General features: G+C 41.8%; 2 protein-coding genes and 1 long non-coding RNA gene across 6 annotated transcripts in view; all 3 read right to left on the bottom strand.

Moving 5' to 3' along the window:
- Window positions 1-3220, bottom strand: part of Slc30a6 (solute carrier family 30 member 6) — a 30999-nt gene extending 27779 nt beyond the window's left edge. Inside the window, exon 1 of the mRNA XM_052746257.1 lies at window positions 3203-3220. Coding sequence (XP_052602217.1) covers window positions 3203-3205 — 3 coding nt within the window. The 5' untranslated portion in view covers window positions 3206-3220. The remainder of the gene's footprint in view (window positions 1-3202) is intronic.
- LOC128115513 (uncharacterized) overlaps window positions 1-23604 on the bottom strand; it is a 117463-nt gene that overhangs the window by 29725 nt on the left and 64134 nt on the right. The window lies entirely within an intron of this gene.
- Window positions 8280-23604, bottom strand: part of Spast (spastin) — a 49160-nt gene continuing 33835 nt past the window's right edge. For all 4 annotated transcript variants that reach the window (XM_052746256.1, XM_052746255.1, XM_052746254.1 and 1 more), the window contains 5 exons: window positions 23215-23257; window positions 21408-21487; window positions 18086-18156; window positions 12273-12313; window positions 8280-11210 (listed from right to left, as the gene is read on the bottom strand). In XM_052746256.1, the coding sequence (XP_052602216.1) occupies window positions 11088-11210; window positions 12273-12313; window positions 18086-18156; window positions 21408-21487; window positions 23215-23257 (358 nt within the window). In that variant the 3' untranslated portion in view covers window positions 8280-11087. The remainder of the gene's footprint in view (window positions 11211-12272; window positions 12314-18085; window positions 18157-21407; window positions 21488-23214; window positions 23258-23604) is intronic.

Genomic DNA, 23604 nt, shown 5'->3' with positions numbered 1-23604 from the left:
GAGCTCTTTGGTAAGCAAGCCTAGATGGATCAATGAACTCATGTCCCCCAAAATGTGAAGACACAAGACACAGTGGTACATGCCTTCAATCCCAGTACTAGCAAGACAGAGGCAGGAGGATCTCTGAGTTTGAGACAAACATGGTCTGACTACACAGTGAGTCCATGTTTCAAAATAAACAAATAATAAATAAATAATTAGGTGAAGGGTGTGGTGATATTTTGTGTACGCTAATAAACTGCCTGAAGATCAGAAGACAGAGCCAGCCACTAGATTAGACACAGAGGTCAGGCAGTGGTGGCACACACCTTTAGTCCCAGCACTTGAGATCTCATGCCTTTGCTTGGGAAGCACACACGTCTTTAATCCCAGGAAGTAATATGGCAGGGCAGAGAAAGGTATATAAGGCATGAGGAAACAGGAACTCACTCTCTTTAGGCTGAGGATTTCAAAGAGGTCAGAACTAGTGGCTGGCTGTTCTGCTTCTCTGATCTCTCAGCTTTCACCCTGATATCTGGCTCTGGGTTTTTTATTAAAAGACCATCTAAGATTCGAACAACAGAAAGGTGATTGAGGAAGATACCAATGTCCAGCTCTGGCTCACACACACATAAACAGGTACACATATCACATATCACATACACATGATAAGGTGGAGAGTCAATGAAGATGCCCAGCACTGACCTCTGTCCTCCACATGTATCCGCGCACACACACACACAACATATGCATACACAGAGTACATGAGAAAGGGAGAAAATGTCTGAGGAAATTACAAAGGACTGTTTTCGTGCTTCATCTTTGACATGTGGTCTTCTTAGATTATTCCAAGCTACAGTGCTTTTATGCTGTTCCTTTTGCAGTTAACTATAGGACAATCATTATCTTGTCACTTTGTATCGTAAGTTAATCTTGTAACTTTTCTAATGCTGTTATAATTTCTTCACATTTTCTAAGAAAGCACTATATTCTTACACAGAGCATTTTCTTCATTAGAACATGCAAGTCTTAAAATCATTTCCTGGCTGGGCGGTGGTGGTAAATGTCTTTAATCCTGGCACTTGTGAGGCAGAGGCAGGCGGAGCTCTGTGAGTTTGAGGCCAGCCTGGTCTGCAGAGTGAGTTCCAGGACAGCCAGGGCTATACAGAGAAACCCTGTCTTGAAAAACAAACAAACAAATACTAATACTAAAAATAAAATAAAAGATAAAATTGTCGATTACTTCTCCGAAATTCCACAGGGAGGACAAAGAATTAAAAAAAAAAAACTACATGCCAGGATACTGAGACATGTGATTATTTGGGCTCATGGCTCAGCTGGTAAAATGCTTGCCACACAAGTGTGAGGACCTGAGTTCAGAGCAGCACCACCCTGGTAAAGAGCCTGTAATCCCAGGACCAGGACGGCAGAAATACTAAGGTCCCTAGGGCTGTAGCTGTAGCTCAGTGGTAGAGTACATGCCTTAAATGCTTGAGGTTGTAGGTTCAATCCCCAGAACCGCAAAAAGTTAAGACACCTGACATCGACCTCTGACCTCCAGGCGTGTGCAGGCGCGCGCGCGCGCGCGCGCACACACACACACACACACACACACACACACACACTCATACGCAAAGAGTGAAGAACAGGTAAGGGTTATACTGATAAGGATGAGAGTAGGAATTGGAGAATCCAGGCAGATGGAACAGCACATGCAAATGAGGTACAAAGGTCCAGTTCATAGAACATAGTTTGCAAGCCGCTTGCTCACTCACTGTTGCCAGAATATGGATGTTGTGTATGTTTATTAAAAGAAAAGAAGCCAGAAAGACCAAAGGCTGTCTGGTCACTGTCACTCCACACAGAGGCCAAAGTTTTACCCATTTTCTGTTTGCAAAGGATTATTGAGATTTTATGAAAGCATTGTGTAAGTTTTTTTTTTTTTTTTTTTAATTAACCAGGGACTAGAACTATGACTCAGAAGTTTGGAGCACTCACTCCTCTTACAAAGGACAGGGGTTCGGTTGTTCCCTGTGCCCACAAGGCATTCACAGTCATCTGTAATTTCAGTTCCAGGAGATCCAACACTCTCTTCTTAGCTCCCTGGGTACCAACATACCCATACACAAATTTTAAGAAAATAAAATCTTTGGACTGGAAAAATGGCTCAGTACTTAAGAACACTTACTGTTCTTCCCGAGGACCCAAGTTTGATTCCTAGCACCCACATGGGATCACAACTGCCTCTAACTCCATCTCCAGGGGATCTAATGTCTCTGGCTTCCTCCTACATCTGCACTAATGTGCACATGCTCACACAATTTAAAATAACACAATAAATTCTTTAAAAGATTTTCATTAATTTTTTAAATTAGAATTTGAAAAATATTTTAATATAATTTTTTTAATATCCAAAGAAGAAAAAAAATTATGGTGGTAGCAGTTGAGAGAACAAAAATGAGCCATTGTCCTATGTAAGCTACCAATAGGGACTCAATGAGTTTCTGTGACCATTTCAAAGGGCGGCTAGCACCCTGACATCTGAAAACACAACCGTCTGCTCACCTTTACATAAAACTGAGAGATTCATGTGTGACTTCTGGGTTCTTTTGTATGTTTTTAAATTTAAAATTTTTTTCAGGTAGGGTCTCTATGTAACCGAGGATGGCCTTCAAATCGCAACCCCCTGCCTCAGCTTCCTAAGTTGTAGGCCACAGGCGTGTGCCATTCCACTCAGTTTAATAGAAGAACTAATTAACTTGATCATTTTTAGGGAAAACACAGCATGGCAACAGCCACAGCGTATACCAGAACCGTTCACTAGTTGCTCCACTAACCCTTTACTTCCTCTAGCCGCCGGTGCTGATGGAGGATGTTGCAGTGTCCAGCCATTTAAAACACTCAAATGCAATAAACGCGTGAACACTCGCCCTAAAACCCTGCTCCCGCATCGCTACTCTAGCCGTAGATGACGCTGACTTGCTTTTCAGACAGATGTTTATTTGAACATCAGGAAAATCTCGGATCCCCCGCTGTAGCGGCACGGGGCAGGAACCCTTAAAGGACGGGAGCTCTGGGGACCCGCGTGTGAGCAGCCGCTCCTCCGTGCCCAGCGCAGCCCCGACGACGCGGTTCCGAGGCGCTGAGGCACAACGGGGCGCTCCGGCGAGGAAGCAGGAGGAATCACCCCGCACCAAACCCGCACACCCCACGGCCAACTCACCATGGTAAGGAGCCGTACAGCTCCCGCCGGAAGACGCTCTGGGAGTTCGCTTTTCCCGAGCGGAAGGGGCGGGCCGTCAGAGTCCGATTGGTTACAGGGCACGGAGGGCGGAACTGCGCGTGGGGCTATGCCCCGCCTCTTCCGGCTACCTCAGCCTGTTCAAGAAGTGGGCGGGTCGCAGTTGCTCTGCGCCGGACAGCTTGCCCAGGGAAAGGCTTTTGTCACCTTGCGGGGGAACTCTGAGGACGGCTCATGCTTCTACCTGTGTGTGACTTTATCACGCTAGTATTCCTGTTTTACAAATGAAGAAGCAGGAAGATTAAGAAACGTCACAGTAAAGCCGGGCGGATATCGGTGAGTTCGAGGCCAGCCTAGTCTCCACAGACTCAGCCTATATTAAAATGCACCAATCAAATTCCCAACAAGGAGCCGGGCGGTGCTAGCGCATGCCTTTAATCCCAGCACTGGGACGGCAGAGGCAGGAGGATCTCTGTAAATTCGAGGGCAGCCTGGTCTACAGAGCAAGTTAGGTCAGCCAGGGCTGCACAGAGAACCCCTTTCTCGAAAAACAAAACAAAATTCCTGACACGGTTTCTTTAAAAATAATGTCACAGTAAATGCTTGTCTTAAAAACACAGGGACTCAAGTTAAATCCCCAGAAGCCACACAGTAGTGGTGGCCAAGGCTGTTGGATTCCAGCACTCGGGAAGCAGAGACAGGCAAATCCTGTCCCAGGACTCAGTGACCCTATTTCAAACACCAAGGTGGACGTCAGCCTTAGGTACAAGGTTATCCTCTGGCCTCCATGTGCACTCCACTGGTCAGGATACAACATCGCCTTCATATAATTCTAACACTGGAAACTGAGACACAGCAACACCCTGTCTCAAAAACCAACCAACCAACCAACCAACCAACCAACCAAAGACTCCAAAAAACCAGTTTCACCACAAAGGGGGCAGAAGAGATGGCTCAGCGCTTAAAAGCACAGACTGCTCTTCCTGAGGCTCCAGGTTTGATTCTTAGCATCCACATGGCTGCTCACAACCATTTGTAACTCTACTTTAAGAGGATCGGACACCACCACTGGGTGGTAGAGCCCTTATGTAGCACAAGCGACATGCATAGGTTTAATTGCCTGAGTGTAGACCTGTAACCCTATAGAGTTGGTGGCTGAGGTAGGAATATATTGAGTTCTAGCATGCTTGGGCTTTAGAGGAGGTTCACTGTAGGTCTCCCCAATTTAGTGAGGTCATCTCAAATTCAAGGAGAAAGTAAGGGGCTGTAGCTGGGTTCCATCCCAGCAACACAAAACAACAAAAATGTTACATACTCAATGTGGTGCCCCATCCTTGGGAGGCTGTGGCAGGAGACTGAATTCAAGTCACACTTCACTACCAAAAATAAAAAATAACAAAAGACATGAAAGTAGAGAGGCATTGTTAAGAACAGTGTCTGTGGGAGGAGGGGAGGACACAAGGTAAGGGGTAAAAAGGATTAAAATTCACTATATACTAGGAACCTGTCCAAGAATAAGTATTTAAAAAAACATTTCCAGGACAGGCTCCGAAGCTACACAGAGAAACCCTGTCTTGAACACCCCCCTCAAAAAAAAAAATCTGAAACATGGCTCAAATCATAGTTATTTCACACGCTGGCGTGGAACTCAGAATGCCTGGTTTTGAGCTTAATATACTCTGGCTCATTCCTCAACAGTTTTAAATTTCTGTAGTTTCTTAACAGTAATGTTATAGAAAAGACAGTAGTATATAAAGACTATATTTGGAGACCTTATCTGTTAGGCATTGGTCTTAGAGAAATTGTAGAGGGCAATTTAAGAGACAAATGCAGAAAGAAAAAAAAATTAAAGCTATTCGTGAGTAGTATATCAAAAGTAGGGTAATGTGCTAAGTGTGGTGGCTCATGCCTTTAGTCCTAATAGTTGGAGGCAGAGGCAAGCAGAGTTCTGAGTTCTGTTAGAGCTTCACAGTGATACCCTATCTTTTTTTTTTTTTTTTTTTCTGGAGCTGAGGACCAAACCCAGGGCCTTGCGAAGTGCTCTACCACTGAGCTAAATCCCCAACCCCGATACCCTATCTTTTAAAAAAAGGGGTGGGAGCCGGGCGGTGGTGGCGCACGCCTTTAATCCCAGCACTCGGGAGGCAGAGCCAGGCGGATCTCTGTGAGTTCGAGGCCAGCCTGGTCTACAGCGCGAGATCCAGGAAAGGCGCAAAGCTACACAGAGAAACCCTGTCTCGAAAAACCAAAAAAAAGAAAAAAAAAAAGGGGGGGGGTTGTTTTTAAATATTAAAAAATAAAGCATTTTAAAGTATTTTGTGTGTTCAGGTGTCTGCAAAGGCCAGAAGAAGGCATTAGAAGACGTGGAGCTGAAGTTAAAAGGCTTTTGTGAATCACCAAATGTGGGCGTGGTTTCCAAATCAGTCCTCATGATTGGGCAGGAAGTACCCTTAACCACTGAGCCATCTCTCCAGCCCCTCAAAAAAGCTTCTTCAGGGAGGTGAGATTAACATTTGAATAAGTATACTTGGAAAAAATTTTTTTCCAGGCAGAATAAATTTAAGCAAATATGTCATTGAAAAGATGTATTTTGAGATCTGGAATGTGATAGCATATACTGTGTTAAAATCTGGATCATGGGGCTGAAGAGATGGCTCAGTGGTTAAGAGCACTGACTGCTCTTCCAGAGGACCTGGGTTCAATTCCCAGCACCCACATGGCAGCTCACAACTGTAACTCCAGTTCCAGAGAACCCTCACACAGACATACATGCAAACAAAACACCAATGCACATAAAATAAAAATAAATATTTAAAAAAAAAATCTGGATCATGACTTCACCAGAATGTGTATTCACCCAATTGTAAAGTCAAAGAACTGTGGGAAACTATTGAGTTAGGACCCATTTTTAATGGAAACATGTCTTAGCCCAAGCTGGTCTGAAGTCACTACAGAGTTGATGATGGCCTTGATCCTTCTATTTCTTACTCCTAAATGCTTTACAGGATTACAGGAAAAATCCCAACAGAAACCATTAAATTTTTTCAAGTGTTTGCGCCACAGCAAACAGAAAAATCCAATGAAACTCCAACCCAAGCAAGTCCTAGGACCTGTTAAGTCCCCTTACGTTTCTGAAATCCAATTATTGAAAAATAAACTCCTTCCCACAGTTCTGTTTCAGTTTTGACCACTCCTATCCACTCCATTAGGAAGTGACTATGCCGGGCGGTGGTGGCCCACACCTTTAATCCCAGCACTCGGGAGAGGGAGGCAGAGGCAGGCGGATCTCTGTGAGTTCGAGGCCAGCCTGGGCTACACAGTGAGTTCCAGGACAGGCTCCAAAGCTACACAGAGAAACCCTGTCTCAAAAACCAAAAAAAAAAAAAAGAGGAAGTGACTGAAAGACCCCCACTGAAGGCCCAGACACATTTCTCCCAGAAACCCAAAAGAGCTGAGGGAAGAGATATCTTTAAAATAAACAGAACTGAGTCAGTTCCCCCTTCCTAGAGAGGGTGAAGTCAGGTGTTTTCAAAAGAACAAAGTCAGGATGTCTGGTGGTGACCAATTAACCATGAGATGCCCCTCTCAGGAGATAACATGACCAGACCCCGGAGATGGGTTGTAAAACTCCTGACAGGGCAAACAGATAAGCTGAAATAAGACAAAGTCCAGGCCTGGGAAAAACTGGACCAATCAAGGATGGACCTGTACTAACCCCCTCCCCTCTAAGAAATTTTGTGGGTTTTGCCTATAAAAACTAACTTCCCCAAGAAAGAGCAACTCCTCCCTGCCTCACTGCGCTGTGGCCAGTGAGTGCTTGAGATGAGTTCCCTGTAACGGAAATAAACCTTGCTATTGCATTCTGGACATCTTTGGTCTCCAGTGGTCTCTTTGGGGGTCCTAATCTGGGCCGAACAGTGACTAAGTTCCTAATCCTTGACTGATTGCCCAGATTAAACGGCCCATCATTTTAGGTGACGTCAGGCCACTTGGTGTGACATCCAACTCTGGGTTACCACAGGAACAATGATTTGAATTCCAGCTTGAGATTAACCATCAGGCCCCAGACTGTTATCCCAAGGTCTTACTTTCAAAATAGTCCCTGGTTGGCATCTGTAAATGTAGTTATTATTTTTTCTGAGACAGGATTTCTCTCTGCAGCTTTTGGAGCCTGTCTTGGAATTCTCTTTGTGGACAAGGCTGGCCTCAAACTCTCTCCGGAGTGCTGGGACTAAAGGCGAGCAGGACTAAAGGCGTGCACCACCACTGCCATGTTTCAGTTTTCAATTTCAAAACTCTTACCCCACCCCACCAGCAGTTTTCTTGTGTTCTCTTTGCTGTCTTTGGGTTGTTAGTTGTGGTTTTTGAGACACGTTTCCTGGGTGGCCCTCCCTGGATGGCCTGAACTTTTTGTAGAACAGACTGGCCTCAGAACTCGAGTCTGCCCACTTTGGCCTCGGGTGCAGGGATTAGACACTCAACTTCACAGCAGGCTTATTGTCTGTTTTATGAGACGAGGTCTAAGAAACTCAGGCTGGACTGAAATGACTATGTAGCAAAGTTGGCCTAGGGATGGGCAGTTGTCCTCCCCCTCCTTCAGCCCCCAAGGGCTGGGATGACGGGAACAGGCTCAGTTTGATTCTTTGGACTTTGCTATCCGCTGGGTTCCTCTGAATATCCTGCTAGACAAGTAAAACTATGGGAAGTACCAAGGAATCAGAATCTGCAGATGATGTGGGGGCTAATTTATCCCATGCCTTTCCAAGATTTCCTTTCTCATTGCCAAGCTGCCTCAGAAGCCTGAAATCCCTCTTCATCTGAACAAGTCAGTTGCATTCTGCCTGAATTTTATTTTCAAATGAACTGCACAAGCTGGAGACTGACACATAAGAGAGCTCTTCAGACAGGGATTTTTGTCACTTCTGACTAGTTTGCGCTGCTCTCCAGAGCCTTCTATTCATTGCTTTGTATCCTTTGTTCAGTTTATTAGCACAAGAGTTACAAAATACTCCATCAAAACTGCAATCTCTGAAATATCAAAGATTCAAACTATAAAAAATTAAGGCAAAACAAAGTTTATCATTTATTTACAATAAAATTAATTAGGATAAAAACCCACTATATGCAGCTGTATGTACCCTTTAAGTCATTTCTTTTGTAGAAGTAAAAAGTTAAGACTAAAATTCAGACAGACATTTAAAGGGAAATCTTCTGCCTTAAGAATCTGAAAAGCAAACTGTAAGTAGTTCATTCTGCAAAAAGGTTACTTTTGTAGGACACGTAAACAACTTTACATTATAAACAAAGAATGCCACATGTTTAACTTAAAATTCTGTTTGTCCTGTTACAACCTTAAGCACAAAAAGACAAAAACAAATTCAGTTGGCTTCTAGTCTCAGAAAGCTTTGTAGCCCTAACAGATGTGGAAAGATGGTATTGAGTCTTTCCTTTGGCTCAGTTAGGTGATGAGGAAGTTCACCGAGCTTATAAGGACTCTGTCACATTAACATGAAGAACATACCAATCCTTACTTTTTAAACATCATCTTGAACAGTAAACAGAGCTCAATACAAAATCTAAAATTAATATTAATTAAAATCTAATATTATTTTGGAAAACACCAGCAGTGTCTGTCCTTACTGAAAAAGAACAAACCTCCCAGTGTGGAGTGCACACCAGCATCCCAGCACTTGGGAGGTGGAGGCAGAAAGATCGGTTTAAGGTATTCCTAGGTATTCCTACTCATTGAGTTCTAGGCCAGCCTAGGTTCCATGAGACCGTTTTAAAACACAACAAAACAGCCTAAACTAAACCTGGGTCATAAGACATCACAGAAAATGTTCTCCCACACTAGCTGAGCCTCCTACCTGCTGAAGAAACGAGCGTCTACACACTGATGGAGAGTCACACAGTACCTCTGACTCAGTAGTTAGGTTAACTTGACTTTTGTATCTTTAGACATATGAAAATTTGTTACCTCTTAAAACCCTTGCCAAAGGAATCATAATCTAACTATAACTATAAAGGCTCTTCTATTTTTAAAACTGAGCGGAAGGCTGTCTAAATACATAAATAGTAGTGATGTTATTAATCCCTTCCTAAATGGAAACAAAATGAAGTTTAAGAGCTTATTGTAGACGTTTTGGGTTAGGACTGCTGCACTTATCATCATAATCACAGGCTTGCATCATCAGTATTCGTAACTAATGCTCTAACATCTGAGACCTTAAACAGACACTAGCCAGAACCAAAAATATGCACAGCTTTGGTTTAAATTTGTTTTCCTGTTTATCTAAACTTTTCAATTTTATCATCCAGGGATGTCTAAAATCATGATTAAGAGAGACATGACTTAAATTACAGATATAAACAGCATATGCTTCTAAGAAATAATCCATCTTCTATGTTTAGATAAATCTTTAACAAGACCAAGAGTAAAACTGAGGATGTATGACTTTATCATAAAATTTTTATCTGGGGGGAAGGCAAGTGTTTTAATGTGTTTTCTCAAATACCTTTCTTTCATGAAAAGTTGGTGTTACTACCACAAAATTATTCTTTCTACCCATGATATTTTACATAGCATCGTTTAAGCACCAAAGAAAAATTCTGTAAACAAACTTGTAACCAGTAAACTAAAGGCAAATATCCCTTTGCCTTTATACAGTTCTTAAAGGCCACACATGAGCCTCTACTTCCTATGATGCATTTTTATAATAAAAGTCCAGCCATATTTATACAAACAACACAGAATTACTATACACTTACGGAAACAAAAGGCAGGTCAACAGACTTAGAGCTTTTGTAGTTAAAAAGTAAGCACAGGAAACCTACAAAATATATGCCATGTAGAAAAATTTGGTATTTTAAGTTTCACGGAAGGGACAGTAATCAGTAAAAAGATGGTAGTGCCACTTAATTATTTAATTATCCTGTTAAGAAAGTAATAAGCGATAAACTAGAAATGTCTTATCTCCTAGTGTGTCCCTTCTCTCACACGGGTGCCTCAATTTATAGTAGTGAAAATCTGCTCTCTAAAATAACTCCAACACAACAATGAATTCCAGCTGGAATAAGTTAAGTCTATAATGGATTTCTGACATATTAGAAAAAAGAATACTGCAGGGCACACAAGGACTAATCTACATGTTACATGACAGAGTGACTCAAACCTTCAAACCTTCGTTGTGCCAGATTTTCTCTGTTGTTATTCTACTCTATTGTTGTTATTCTATTGCTTTCTAAACTGTTTGGCAGCAAGGCGATGAAATAGAAAAAACAAAACATGAAAAGAAGGTATTAATGGTTTAATGTTTGTATATCTAGGTTGAAAAAAGCTCTTTCTTACTGCAGATGGGAAAGGGTTCCATTTGGCACACTGGAGTTGGTAAGAAAAGCAGGAAAGAACTCCGAGTGCTTGGTATTCCAGTCACAGGGAGCTAAGGTAACAGCAGGAAAGGAAAGCAGAAAATAGAGTTGTAAGAAAACGTCAGGAGATACAACGGCAGGCTCTTTGTGACCGCCAGTCACTGTCTCTGGAATACTTTCTTCTGAACACAATATACAAATTACTATTTACATAATGATTACTATCAGTAAAGAACAGAACCTATTTTTGCTGTGCTCTAACTAACAGTGCCGACTGAGAAAACCATGACCACCAGGCAAGAAGGCCTTCAACAGAAATTTCATTCACATTGCATATTTTATTTAGGTCTGTCTTCTTGTTCCTCTTCAAGTTTGGTGCACAAAAAGGAAAACTCTAAAAAGTCCTGTAAACGAAATCTGAGTTCCTGTAGCTGATAACTTCTTTGAAGCTCCTGTTTCTTGTGAAGTAAAATGTTCTGCAGGCTTACAAGGCATTCCTTTAAACAGTGGTGTCTCCAAAGTCCTTGTTCCAGCGGATGTATGCTTCTAGGGTTTGAGGACTCACACTGCGCTTTATCTTTTTTAAGGATTCTGTGAAGTCAGATAACCGAATATTTCTCATCTAGATTAAAAAAACGTGACATAAAAATGATGAATGTGTATACATTAAACACTGGATTAAAATGGAACTTTGTTGATTTTATAAGATACAGACATACTCTTAGAAAATCATGCTAATCATTTAAATGTATTTTGTATTACATATTAGGCAAGTTTGCTATACAAGAACCTTATAAAACGTATGCCAATGTACTGTTATTACTTGTATATTAACATTTCAAAGCATGTTTTCCTCACTAAAAAAACCTCCACACATCCATTAGAGAAAAATCTGACAAAGAATAGAAAAAATACTCAAATTCTCCCAGTGGGATATATAACTGTAGTGGTATGAGTGAGAATGCCCCGCCCTGCCAAGGCTCACATATCTGACTGTTAATCTGAAGTTGGTGGAACTGTTCCTTGTTGGAGGAAGTGTGTCACTGGGGGTGCTCTTTGAGGTTTCAAAAGCCCATGACAGGTCCAGTGTACCTCTTTTGGCCTCCTCCTTGCTGATAGAGACGTAAGCTCTCAGCTTCTGCTTCAGTACCGTGCCTGCCTGCCTGCTGCCATGCTGGTCACAGTTGCTAGTTTTTAAGTTACCTTGGTCATGGTGTTTTGTTTATTACAATAGGAAAGTAACTAAGACAACAGCCCAAACTGATGTTACTTCTGGTTATTCTCTCCACAGTTCCATAAGATCGCACACTGGTCCCCTTCTATTTACCACAAGTGTATCTGCTAAGTTTGTGCCGGTTCATGGGGCTGGTTACAATAAACGACACGGGAATGCTGCTTTTTGGCAGCATGTCAGATGCTTGCATATGAAGCTTCCTACTATTAATATTGCTGAGGACCGAACACAAGGCCTTAGACATGGTAGGCACGCACTCTGTCACTGAGCTACATCCCTAGGGATCCTCCTAACATACTAAATCCAGTTTCATGGAACTTTTTATCCAGTGCTTACATAGCCTGATTAGAGAAAATGACTGCATTTTTTAACCATTAGTAAAATACAGCATAGTAACTGATTTTATAAGCCTTATATATTGAAGAAAAGTCATCATAGAATAGTATATACCTCACTGGCAGACATGTTCTTCACCTGCTCTGGTTTCAGCTCTGTAAGACATAAGTCAGATACTTAATAGAAGTACAGTGACTCAATTGTACCTGTGTAACACAAATCACTGAAGTCAAGGGACATGCACACAGAGGGCACACAGAACTATAAAGGAGTGAATATAGGCATTCAGTTTCTAGCACTGCCCCAAACAGCAGTTTACAAACTTGAAACAGAACTAAAGAGAATGCAACTTGTTGGTTATAAAAGGTTTTTTTTTGTTGTTGTTGTTGTTTTGTTTTTCAAGACAGGGTTTCTCTGTGTAGTTCTGGCTGTCCTAGAACTTGCTCTGTAGACCAGGCTGGCCTGGAACTCAGAGATCTGCCTGCCTCTGCCTCCTGAGTGCTGGGATTAAAGGCATGGCTACAACTACTGGGCATAAAAGATTCTTAAAATTAATTTATGTGTATGGGTTTTGTCTGCATGTATGTCTTTGCACCACATGCACACCTGTTATATGTGGATGTCAGAAGAGGGCACTGGAATCTCCTGGAGTTATAGTTGGTTTTGAGTTGCCACATGTGTGCTGGGAATCGAACCTGTGTCTTCTGTAAGAACAGCTGGTCATCCTAACTACTGAGTCATCTCTCCAGCCCCTAGATTTATTTCTTTTAATCAAAAAATGTTGTTTTCTTCATAACTAAATATGTCTAATTACTAAAATTTCTATAAAATGCAGGAGGGGCTGAGGCTTTAGCTCAATAGCAGATTATCCTAGCATGTGTGAGGCCCTCAATCCCCAGAACTGCCAAAAGAAACAGACAAACAACCCAGTTTTCTTGCTCCTTATCAAGAATTGACACTTCAGAGAAGCTGATTTGCCAATTTCTCTTCCATTTCTACTTAAAAAGATTTATTATTTTTATTTATGTCTCTGTCACATGTGTGAAAGTACCTGCAGAGGCCAGAAGAGGGCATCAGATATCCTGGAGCTGGAGTTACAGGTGGTTGTAGGCCATCCAGTGTGGGTGCTAAGAACCCAACTTGAGTCTTCCAGAAGAGTAGCAAGTGCCTTAAATGTGAAGCCATCTCTCCAGCCCCTCATTCCTATTTCCTTAAATTATTATTTCCTGTTGTGGGTGTTTGCATGCGTGTATGTCTGTGCACCATGTGCAAACCTGTTGCCTGCAGAAGCCAGAAGGTGTTAGAGCCTATGGAATGGAGTTACAGATGGTTGACAGCCACCGTGTGGGGGTTGGGAACTGAACCTGGGTCCTATGGAAGCACCGAGTGCTCTAGTCCTTCCAGCCTGTTCCCCATTTGTGTTGGTGTTTAGTCTTGTTGATTGGCTCTGACTTCTCAGAGGAAAGCAGCATGGAGGCAGAAACTAGTGACAGGTTCAGCACCCAGATCTGAGTAGTTACACATCTTCCCGTAAGTGTTACCAGTCAGTAACGCAGAACGGCAAGGGCTGACTTTATTTTCCTGGTATCCACTGTAAGTACACCAGGGGACACACTTGTTGAGAAGATGAGGACCGTTGGTGCCCCGCCCATTGGATGACTGCTTCTGGGAGGTGGGATGGCATCCCAATCGTGAGGGTTTCCAGCCTCAGGGTCTTACTTCTGGGAGATTGGAAGAATGTACTGAGGCAAGATTAGTCCCTCAGTTTGTTTGTTTTTGTTTTCGTGGGGAAGGGAGGGGGGAATCTCACTTTGAGGAGATTAATATATTTCTGTTGTTGAGGACCCTCCACCCCACGGGGGCTTGTCTATGGGAAATTGAGGTATTTCTTCTACAAACATGGGCTTCTGACAGGGACCTGGGAGTCAGTGTCCCTGTGAGGACCCTCCTGAGATTTTTGTAGGACCAAGACTTGGGCTTGGGTATCTGTCCTATACTATGTGTGTCTCCATACATTGTCTTTAAAACTTTTGCTGGGTGGTGGTGGCACACACCTTTAATCCCAGCACTCAGGAGGCAGAGGCAGACGGATCTCTGTGAGTTCGAGGCCAGCCTGGTCTACAGAGTGAGACCAGGACAAGCACCAAAGCTACAGAGAAACCCTGTCACGAAAAAACAAATAACAAACAAACAAAAAAACCTGAGACTCGGCTCAGGGAGACATCCTGTCAGAAGGTAAAAGACATGGAGTGATAGTCCAGGGCACACAACTCCCCCTTCTGGCCTCCTTGCTTGCACTCACATAAATACACAAACAATAAATCTAAAACAACAACTGCACACAAACAAGGTATCTCACCGGCCCAGAGTGTCACTAGCTGGCTAGGCTGGCTAGCTAACTTCTGGGAAGGTTCCAGTACTGGTTACTGCATGTGAAGTCACGTCTAGTTTTTACATGTGTACGCTGGCGAGTCAAACTCGGGGTTGATTTTAGTTTTGCACAGCAAGTGCTCTTCCTACTCACGTCACCTCCTAGCCCTTAGGCTTCTTTTGTTGTGGTTATTTGTAGTACCGGGGACCAAACCGGGCCTTGGACAGGTTAGTAATGTTTAATCACTGCGCTGTGTCCTGATGCTCTTTTACACTGCGCAGGCAAACCTTCATCTCACTCTGTAGTCCACACTGGCCTTGAACCTGTAACTCTCCTATGTAAGTTTCCTAAATAGCTGGATTACAAGCCTGTGCCAGTGTGCCTACCTTATTAGTAGGCTTTTGGTTCTTAGGAATACCAAGTCTTTTACTTTTATTTTTTTTAAGACAGGGTTTCTCTGTATAGCTTTGCACCTTTCCTGGAACTCACTCTGTAGACCAGGCTGGCCTCGAACTCGCCTGCCTCTGCCTCCCTAGTGCTGGGATTAAAGGTGTGCGCCACCACCGCCAGGCGCAGGAATACTAAGTCTTAAAAGCTTTAAGATCCATTTTAAAGCCTTATTTTATTCCTACTTTATGGATGGGTGTTTTGCCTACATGAGTGCCTTTTGCCTGCAAAGGCAAGAAGAGCATGCTCGATTCCTAGAATTGGAGTGTCAGATGGCTGAACCGAAATGTGGGTTCTGAGAACTGAACCCAGTCCTCTTAAGAGAAAGTTAGTGCTCTTAACTCAGCTATTTCTCCAGCTCCATTCTTCTCTTTTCTGAGATAAGACTCTTACTATGCAGCCCTTACTGTTCTAGAACTCTATGTAGACCAGGCTGACCTTTGAACTCATGGAGAGCTACCTGCTTCTGCGTCCCTAGTGCTGAGATTAAAGGCATATACCACCACACCTAGCTATAAAAGCTTTTAAACTATCACCTTATAACTCTAGTTAAATGAACATCATTATTATACTATATTTAATACCCCATGTATCCATAATAAGAGATGTAAATATATACCTATGAGTGCTACATATACTATGTGTCTCAGCTTTGTCAAAATTAATACAACAGTTGGGCATGGTGGTACATACCTTTAATCCTAGCACTTTGGAGACAGACTCTGTCTCAAACAAACAAACAAAAGAAGTAAAATTGAACTCAACATATGCGATGTAAGTACTAAGTTTTTTCTTTTATATACTATGTACTATATGTGGATGCTTCTATATAAAATAAAAAAATGTCATTTTTGTGCTGCTCTATGTATTAAGTACAATTCAGTTGGGAAAAGCCTGACCATTGAAAGCCTAGTTTGCATCCCTTTGTTTGACTTAGTATTGTTTGTTTGTATACACCTGAGGTACACTTACATACCAGGTAGTAAGACTATGTGCAGTCACTATCACTGTTCTCAAAACTTGTTAAGAGGTCTACAACAGTTCTTCAATCTATAGATTACTGTGTAAATCCCCAACAGAGATCAGATCCAAACTTAGGGTTTAGATGAATGGCAAAAGGTTTTAGAAAACAATGAAAGGCTTTATAAAAGGGGTGGGGTGAAACGCTCGTGGGCTATTTTCACATGTTCTGTAGATTGCTTTACATTTATTATTACTATTATAATGAATCATTATGTGTGTGGAGGGGGAGCTGTACAAGTAGAGAAGAGGTACCCAAAAAATCTAGAGGCACTGTATCCTCCGGAGCTGGAGTTACAGGCAGTTGTGAGTCATCTGCCATTGGTGCTGGGAACCGAACTTAGGTTTTCTTAACAGCTGAGTCATTTAGTCAACCTAGTTTTATATTTTAAAGGTTGTTAATGAAGAAAAAATAAGGAACATGCAACAGAGAACACGTTTTCCAGAAAGCCCAAACCATTTACTTTGATTTTTCACAAAGAATGCATATTGACTTCTACTTTAGATACTGTTTTGTGTCAAGCTGTGTACTGATACAACTTTACTTCTTTTATAATGATGTGCTGTGGGATGTCTTTCTGTATGCTGTGAATATGTGTTGCTCTGAATGGTTGATAAATAAAGCTGCACTGGCCTATGGCAGGACAGGATAAGGTTAGGCGGTACATTGGAACTGAAGAGGAGAGGAAGAGAAGGGTGGAGTTGAGGAGACGCCAGCCCACCTTGCAGGCGGCTATTGGGAGACATGTCTCTGTGCTGCTGCTGGCATGAGACCCCAAGACCAGGAAGCCGAGTTTGGCTCTGTTTCTGTGTGTTAAGAATCCTTTTTAAGCTTTATCAGGTCTATGTAGATCAATGCCCCACATTGGGCACCAAATGTAGCTGGAAGTTTCTCCGGTCCTGCTTCCTTGTGTTCTTCTCATCGAGAAAGGAGAGCGTTCATAGTTCATATTGTCAAAGAAGGGTGGAGTGGGGCAAGACGCAAGCCCATGGCTAATGGAGCAACAAGATGCCAGCAGAACGGTAATGCCACAGCCACGTGGCAACATATAGATTAATAGAAATAGGTTGAGTTAAGTTATAAGAGCTAGCTAACAAGAAGCCTGACCTATAGGCCATACAGTCTATAAATAATATAAGCTTCTATGTGTTTACTTGGGACCAAGTGGCTGTGGGATGTGGGTGGGAAAGATTGGCACTGATGTGCTAGGCAGGACCAGAGAAACTTCCAGCTACACTGGTGACTCAGTGGTTAAGTGTGGGATGGTCTGTATGTCAAATGTGTTGCTGATTGGTCAATGAATAAATCACTGATTGGTCAGTGGCCAGGCAGGAAGTATAGGCAGGACTAACAGAGAGGAGAATTGAGAGAACAGGAAGCTGGGTGAGGGAGACACTGCCAGCCGCCATGATGAGAAACAGTATGTAAAGATGCCGGTAAGCCATGAGCCATGTGGCAAGGTATAGATTAATGGAAATGGATTAATTTAAGCTGTAAGAACAGTTAGCAAGAAGCCTGCCACAGCCATACAGTTTGTAACCAATATAAGTCTCTGTGTTTACTTGGTCGGGTTTGAGTGGCTGTGGGACTGGCGGGTGTCAGAGATTTGTCCTGACTGTGGGCCAGGCAGGAAAACTCAAGCTACAGTTAAGGGCACTTCCTGCTCTTACAAGAGGGTCTATGTTCGTTTCCTAGCACCCACATGGCAGCTCACGATTGGCTGTAACTTCAGTTCTAGGATATCTGATACCCTCTTTTGACCTATGTGGGTACTGCATGCATATGGTACAAATACATATAAGAAGGCAAAACTCTAGCCGAGCACGGTGGTGCATATCTTTGACCCCATCCAGCACTTGGGAGGCAGAGGCTAGCCTGCACCTGATCTACAAAGCAAGTTCCAGGACAGCCAGGGCTATTACACAGAGAAACAGTCCCCCTACACCACCATCAAAAAAACAGTCAAAACTCTCAAACACCTAAGATAAATAAAATAAAATGTAAAGCTACGCTACGCATCTCTCAAGAGGCTAAACTTATAACATGTACCATTCAAAGTTCTAGTGTTTCGAATGCTTTCATACTCACCTCGGATAGGGCCCAGTGCTGCGTCTTTTGCCAAAGCTGTTAGATCACTTCCAGAGTATCCATCAGTCATTCTGAACAGTGGAAGCAGGAGATAACAAATTTGTTCGTTGCAGATTAAAACTTCCCTGTAATCTTACATCTCATGAGGTACAGGAAGAAGGATCACAAGCTTGAGACTAACTTCAACTATACAGTGAGACAAAAAGTCCCACCAGAAAGAGCACACAAAAATCTCTACATGAAAGGCAAGCTAACAATTATGTAGTTTGATTTTTTCATTCTTCTAAAATGTATATTTGTTTTATGTGTATGTGTGCCTGATTATATGTCTGCACAGAACTGTGTGTGTGCACGTACTCACGGAGGTCAGAGGAAGGCACTGATTCCCTGGGGCTGGAGTTATAGGTAGTTGTGAGCCACCCAGTGTAGTGTGGGGAACTGCACATAGGTCTTCTCCAAGAGCAGCCAGTGCTCTTAACTGCTGAGCCATCTCTCCAGTGCCATGATTTAATTTTTTAAGGTCATAGAAAGGCCCATTTAAAAGAACAACACAATCTAGCCGGGCAGTGGTGGTGCACACCTTTAATCCCAGCACTCAGGAGGCAGAGCCAGGAGGATATCTGTGAGTTCGAGGCCAGCCTGGACTACAAAGTGAGTTCCAGGAAAGGCGCAAAGCTACACAGAGAAACCCTGTCTTGAAAAACCACCACCACCACCACCACCAACAACAACAACAAAAAAAGACCAAAAAAAAAAAAAAAAAGACCAACAACAACAAAAAAAAACCCTGAACAACACAATCTAATGTTCACTCCTTATAACACCTCAGATTTTCATCATTAGAGAACCATTCCTTTCTATCTGTCTAATCTGAAGCCTACATGCATCTGAAGACAGCTATGAATGAGGCCCACACACTTATAGATGACTATGTCATATGCAATGTCAAAATACAGGACACCTCTGCTTTAGGATAAGGTATACCCTGAGGCAGGTCACATTAAATTATAAACACATCACCTGGAAAGGTCAAATTTATAAGCCATTAGTAGCCAATCAACACATAACTACAATTACTTTTTTCTTTTTCTAAGAAAGGGGCTTATTATGTAGTGCACTACTTCCTAAGTGCTGGGATAAAGGAATGCACTACCACATCCAGCCACAATTACTTGTTTGGTAAGTTAAGTAGTCTCTTTACTGGCAAAGAGCACCCCCCCACTTAGTGAGGTGAGACCTTAAAAGGTGTATTTCATTAAATGAGGGCAGAAAGATAAAAGCAATAAAAAGGAAGTACACCTGAATAGGATACCTCAGCAGACAGGGTGGCCTACAGATGCTCATATTTTATGGGCATTTAGGAGCTCGGTATTCTTATAAATTAATACTCAACTAAGTAACTTTTTTGTTGTTTTTTGTTTTATGGTATGGGTGTTTTGCCTGCATGTATTTGTGTACCACATGCAACCCAGGTACCACAGGAGGCCAGAAGAGGGCATCAGATCCCCTGAGACTGAATTTAGATGGTTGTGGCTCCCATCTGGGTTCTGGGAATCAAACTCAGGACCTCTGCAAAGGCAGCCAATGCTCTTAACCTCTGGGCCATCTCTTCAGCACCACTTCCTAAGTTTTTAAATTATAGCTGGGTACAGTGAGACACACTGTTAGTCCCAGCAGAGACAGGCAAGACCGATGTGAGTTCACGGCTACTCTGGTCTACATATTGACTTCCAGTCTAGTCAGGGATATATAGTGAGATCCTATCTCAAACAAACAAAATAAAGTAAAAATAATCTTTTCCTTTCCTGCCTTTTTTTTTCCTTTCAGTAGTAGTAGTGTTAAGAAAGGAACTTGGGGTCTTATACAAGCCAGGCAAGCACTCTACTGCTGGGTTAAATGTTATATATTAGTGAGACACTATCATTTAAATGGGGTTCCCAGGAAAGGCCCAAGAAAACAACTCATTTTATTTACTTTATACTTACATCCAGACTGGCAAAAAACTTGCTATGTAGCAAGGATGACCTTGACCTGATCCTCCGGTTCCTTAAACTATTTTATGCCATTTTCAGGGATGTAATCTGTGGATGTCCTGCCTGCAGCCAGTGTCTACTCAAGTACAGTGATAAATTGTTTAATATATAGTCTACCATTCATCAGGCTCAACTCCCCTCCCTTTACTCTCTCAGGCTTATTGCAGAATTCGGTTCACACAAACCAATAGTGTTCTGAGTGGGTTTACTAAAAGTCCTAAATCTTTGGTATCTGACCAGCTTAAGATCTAATAATGCTGCCTGCCTTCTATAAAAATTCTTTTGAGTCAGTCTACAAGAATCCCCTTGACCCACAATGTTTCCTGTCAGTAATTTTCCATTTAGTAAATGTAATAATGAGGAGACAGTAAGCAGTAGCACTGTTTGGGAAAGGATGCTGCCACACAGTTACCTCTCAGGTATCAGCTTCATTAGGAGAACAGGCCTTAAGACCATGACAGGGCATCGAGGAGGGATGGAAATGCTGTCATTATGTGAGAAAGCCAGCATGATGGGAGCCTTAACGGGAAGGAGGACCTTCCTTAAGGTGGAAGGAGAAAGAAAAAGTCTGCCTGGGGGACGACGGTCTTCAGAGACCTGCATGAGAAGTCTTCTGAAGAGCGGACAGTACTCTTAACCACTGAATCACTCCCCAGCCACACATAAAAAGGTTTTGATGAAGTTCGAAGAAAGACCAGTCTCTGGCCTTCCCTGCACGACACTGCAGTAACAGTTGCTATTCCTATGTCATGACTCTTCTTGGTTTTGAGATGGCGTCTCTATATGTAACCCAAATTGGCCTTAAATTCATGATTCTACTGCCTCTACCTCCTGAGTGCTTGGGAAAAGGTGTGCACCACCACACTCAGCTTCCTTATTATGTTTAAAAGTATGTTTTCAGATGAACAAATAAATGTGATTCACCTAATACAAAAAAGCAAGTATATATGAAAATATCTGTGTTGGTCTCAAATATGAGGGGATTTTACCTTTCAAATTATTTTAATATCATTTATAAGCTTTATTGATAGAAAGACTATAATATTGTCATTAGATATTTAGTTCAGGTCTAGTATAAAACAGAAATTGAAATTCCATTTTATCATGAAGAGGAGGTAAGAAAATAAAGGAAGTAAAAGATAAGTTTTTTAGTAAATGAACTGTTCAAATAAGCTTGTTTTACTTAAGCAAGTTTTCCATTAGCTCATTTTAAACAGCATAGGAGGAGACATCTTTACAAATGGAGCAAACACCGGAAGACAGACAGTCGGATGAATGAAACCACTCACCTAGCAAGTTGTGCAAGTTCTTTTTGGGTCAGTGGGCTTCCTTGTTTACATAACAGGTTTTTAAGTAGAAGCAGTCTCGTCTGAAAATAAGTATTAAAGAATTATCAATAAAGCTCAACCTCATAACAGAATTAAAACCTGATCAGTGTTATTTAATAAACTAAGAACTAGCTTAATGTACTATTCCAGACTCAGGTCTCATTTCTGCCTGTTAAATATAAAAAAACTCTTTGTGATAACTAGTGCGGGAACTTCCAAACACACAGTGCGCATACAGCACGAGGAAGTGGCTGCTGTTACTACCAAGGATGCCTAGGGCCTGAACTAGAAAACTACAGTTTTTTACCAAGATTGGTTGATTTTGATTTTGTATGTGTGAGTATTTGCCCAAATGTATATATGTGTACTGCATAGGTGTCCTGTGCCCACAGAAGCCAAAGAAGGGTGCTGATCCTCTGAAACTGGAATTATGGGTGGGTGTGAGCTGCCATGTGGGTTCTGGGAACCAAGCCCACACAGTAAGAGCAGCAAGTGCTCTCAACTGCTGAGCCATCTCTCCAGCTCCAAGAAATACAATGTTTTCAAAAAGGTTTATTGACATATGATTTTATACAGCAACGATTTCATACATTATAGGTATATAATTCAAATGACTTAATTATACAGAATTATAAAACCATTACATAATAAAATTTTAGAACATCTGCCACCCCTGGAAGTTCATTCATGCTTGTTTGGAATTAATCCCCACCCTACCTCCTTTCCTATCTAACCACTGGTCTGACTGCATTTCTAGACATTTGTCTTTTCTAAATATTTCATTTAAAAGGAATAAAATCGAGGCTGGAGAGGCGGCTCAGTGTTAAGAGCACTGGCTGCTCTTCCAAAGGACCTGGTTTGATTCCCAGCACCCACATGGAGGCTCCTAACTCTCTGTAACTCCAGTTTCAGGGGTTCTGATCTCCTCTGCTGGCCTGACTGGGACCCAAGTACACATGTGGCACACAGACAGACAGTAGGAAAAACAATTATACACAAAGTTTTGAAGAAAAATGAGTAAATAAAACAATAAAATGAAATCATGTATATGGCTCCTCTCCCTTATTATATTTTTTTTAATTTTGTTCATATTAATGGGTGTAGTATGTATAGCTGACGAATTTTTTTCAGTCCAGTGGATCAAACCCAGGGCCCTACACATGCTGGACAAATGCTCTACTTCTAAGCTACACCCTAGATAATGAAATAATAAATTTTTGAACTAAATAGCACTCATTAACTAGATATAGCACATTTGTTTATTCATTAAGCAATTGATGGACTTCTTTTTTTTTTGCAGGTTGAGGCTAGTATTAAGACAGCTGCTCTAATACTGTTGAGCATGCCTTCCTATGTCTTTCTCTTGGATAAATGTTCAGGAACTGCTGGGTCATATTTAAGTTTATGGTTATTCTTTTAAGAAACTGACAAGCTTTCTCTTTGTATGATTTATTTTTATCTTATATGTGTGGATATTTTGCACCTGCATGTATGTATATGCACCACATGTATGTATTGACTGTGTCAGCCAGAAGACAGTGTCAGACCTCCTGGAACTGGAGCTACAGTTATGAACCCCTAGCAGGTGCTGGAAATTGAACCCTGTTCTCTTGAAGGGCAGCCAGTCAGTGCTCTTAACTGATGAGCCATCTCTCCAAACCCAACAAACTGTTTTCAAAATGGCTATACCACAGAGTTGCAAATACAATATTGAGAGAATGGTCCTTGCTTTTACTTTAATAAAAAATTGAAATATAAGTATACATACCTCCTCATTTGGTAAAGACACATATACCCGTTTAATGAATCGCCTGAAAAGTCAAATTAGAAATATGAATTTGAAGTTATAGGTAACTCAGCTCAAATAACAACTGATAGGAAAAAGCTGTAACTATAATATCTAAGGGGACTAAAAGTGCCTTCTGATTATTAACATAGAAAAATATTTTTACTTTTTTAGTGTGGGCGGCTCACCTGCAATTGAGCCTATGGCCTCGTACATGCTATACAACCCCTTTTCTGCTGGCCCTTATTTCATATTTTATCTTAAGATATATTCTCATTAAATTGCCCAGGTTGGTCCTGACCTCACTCTGTAGTAAAGGCAGGCCTTGAACTTGTGATCCTCCTGTCTAGCCTTCTAAGTAGTTTGAATCAA

Source organism: Peromyscus californicus, unplaced genomic scaffold (genome assembly GCF_007827085.1).
Source record: "Peromyscus californicus insignis strain IS unplaced genomic scaffold, ASM782708v3 Scaffold_1__1_contigs__length_55948999, whole genome shotgun sequence".
Lineage (NCBI taxonomy): Eukaryota > Metazoa > Chordata > Mammalia > Rodentia > Cricetidae > Peromyscus > Peromyscus californicus.
This window is presented reverse-complemented; position numbering and strand designations above follow the sequence as displayed.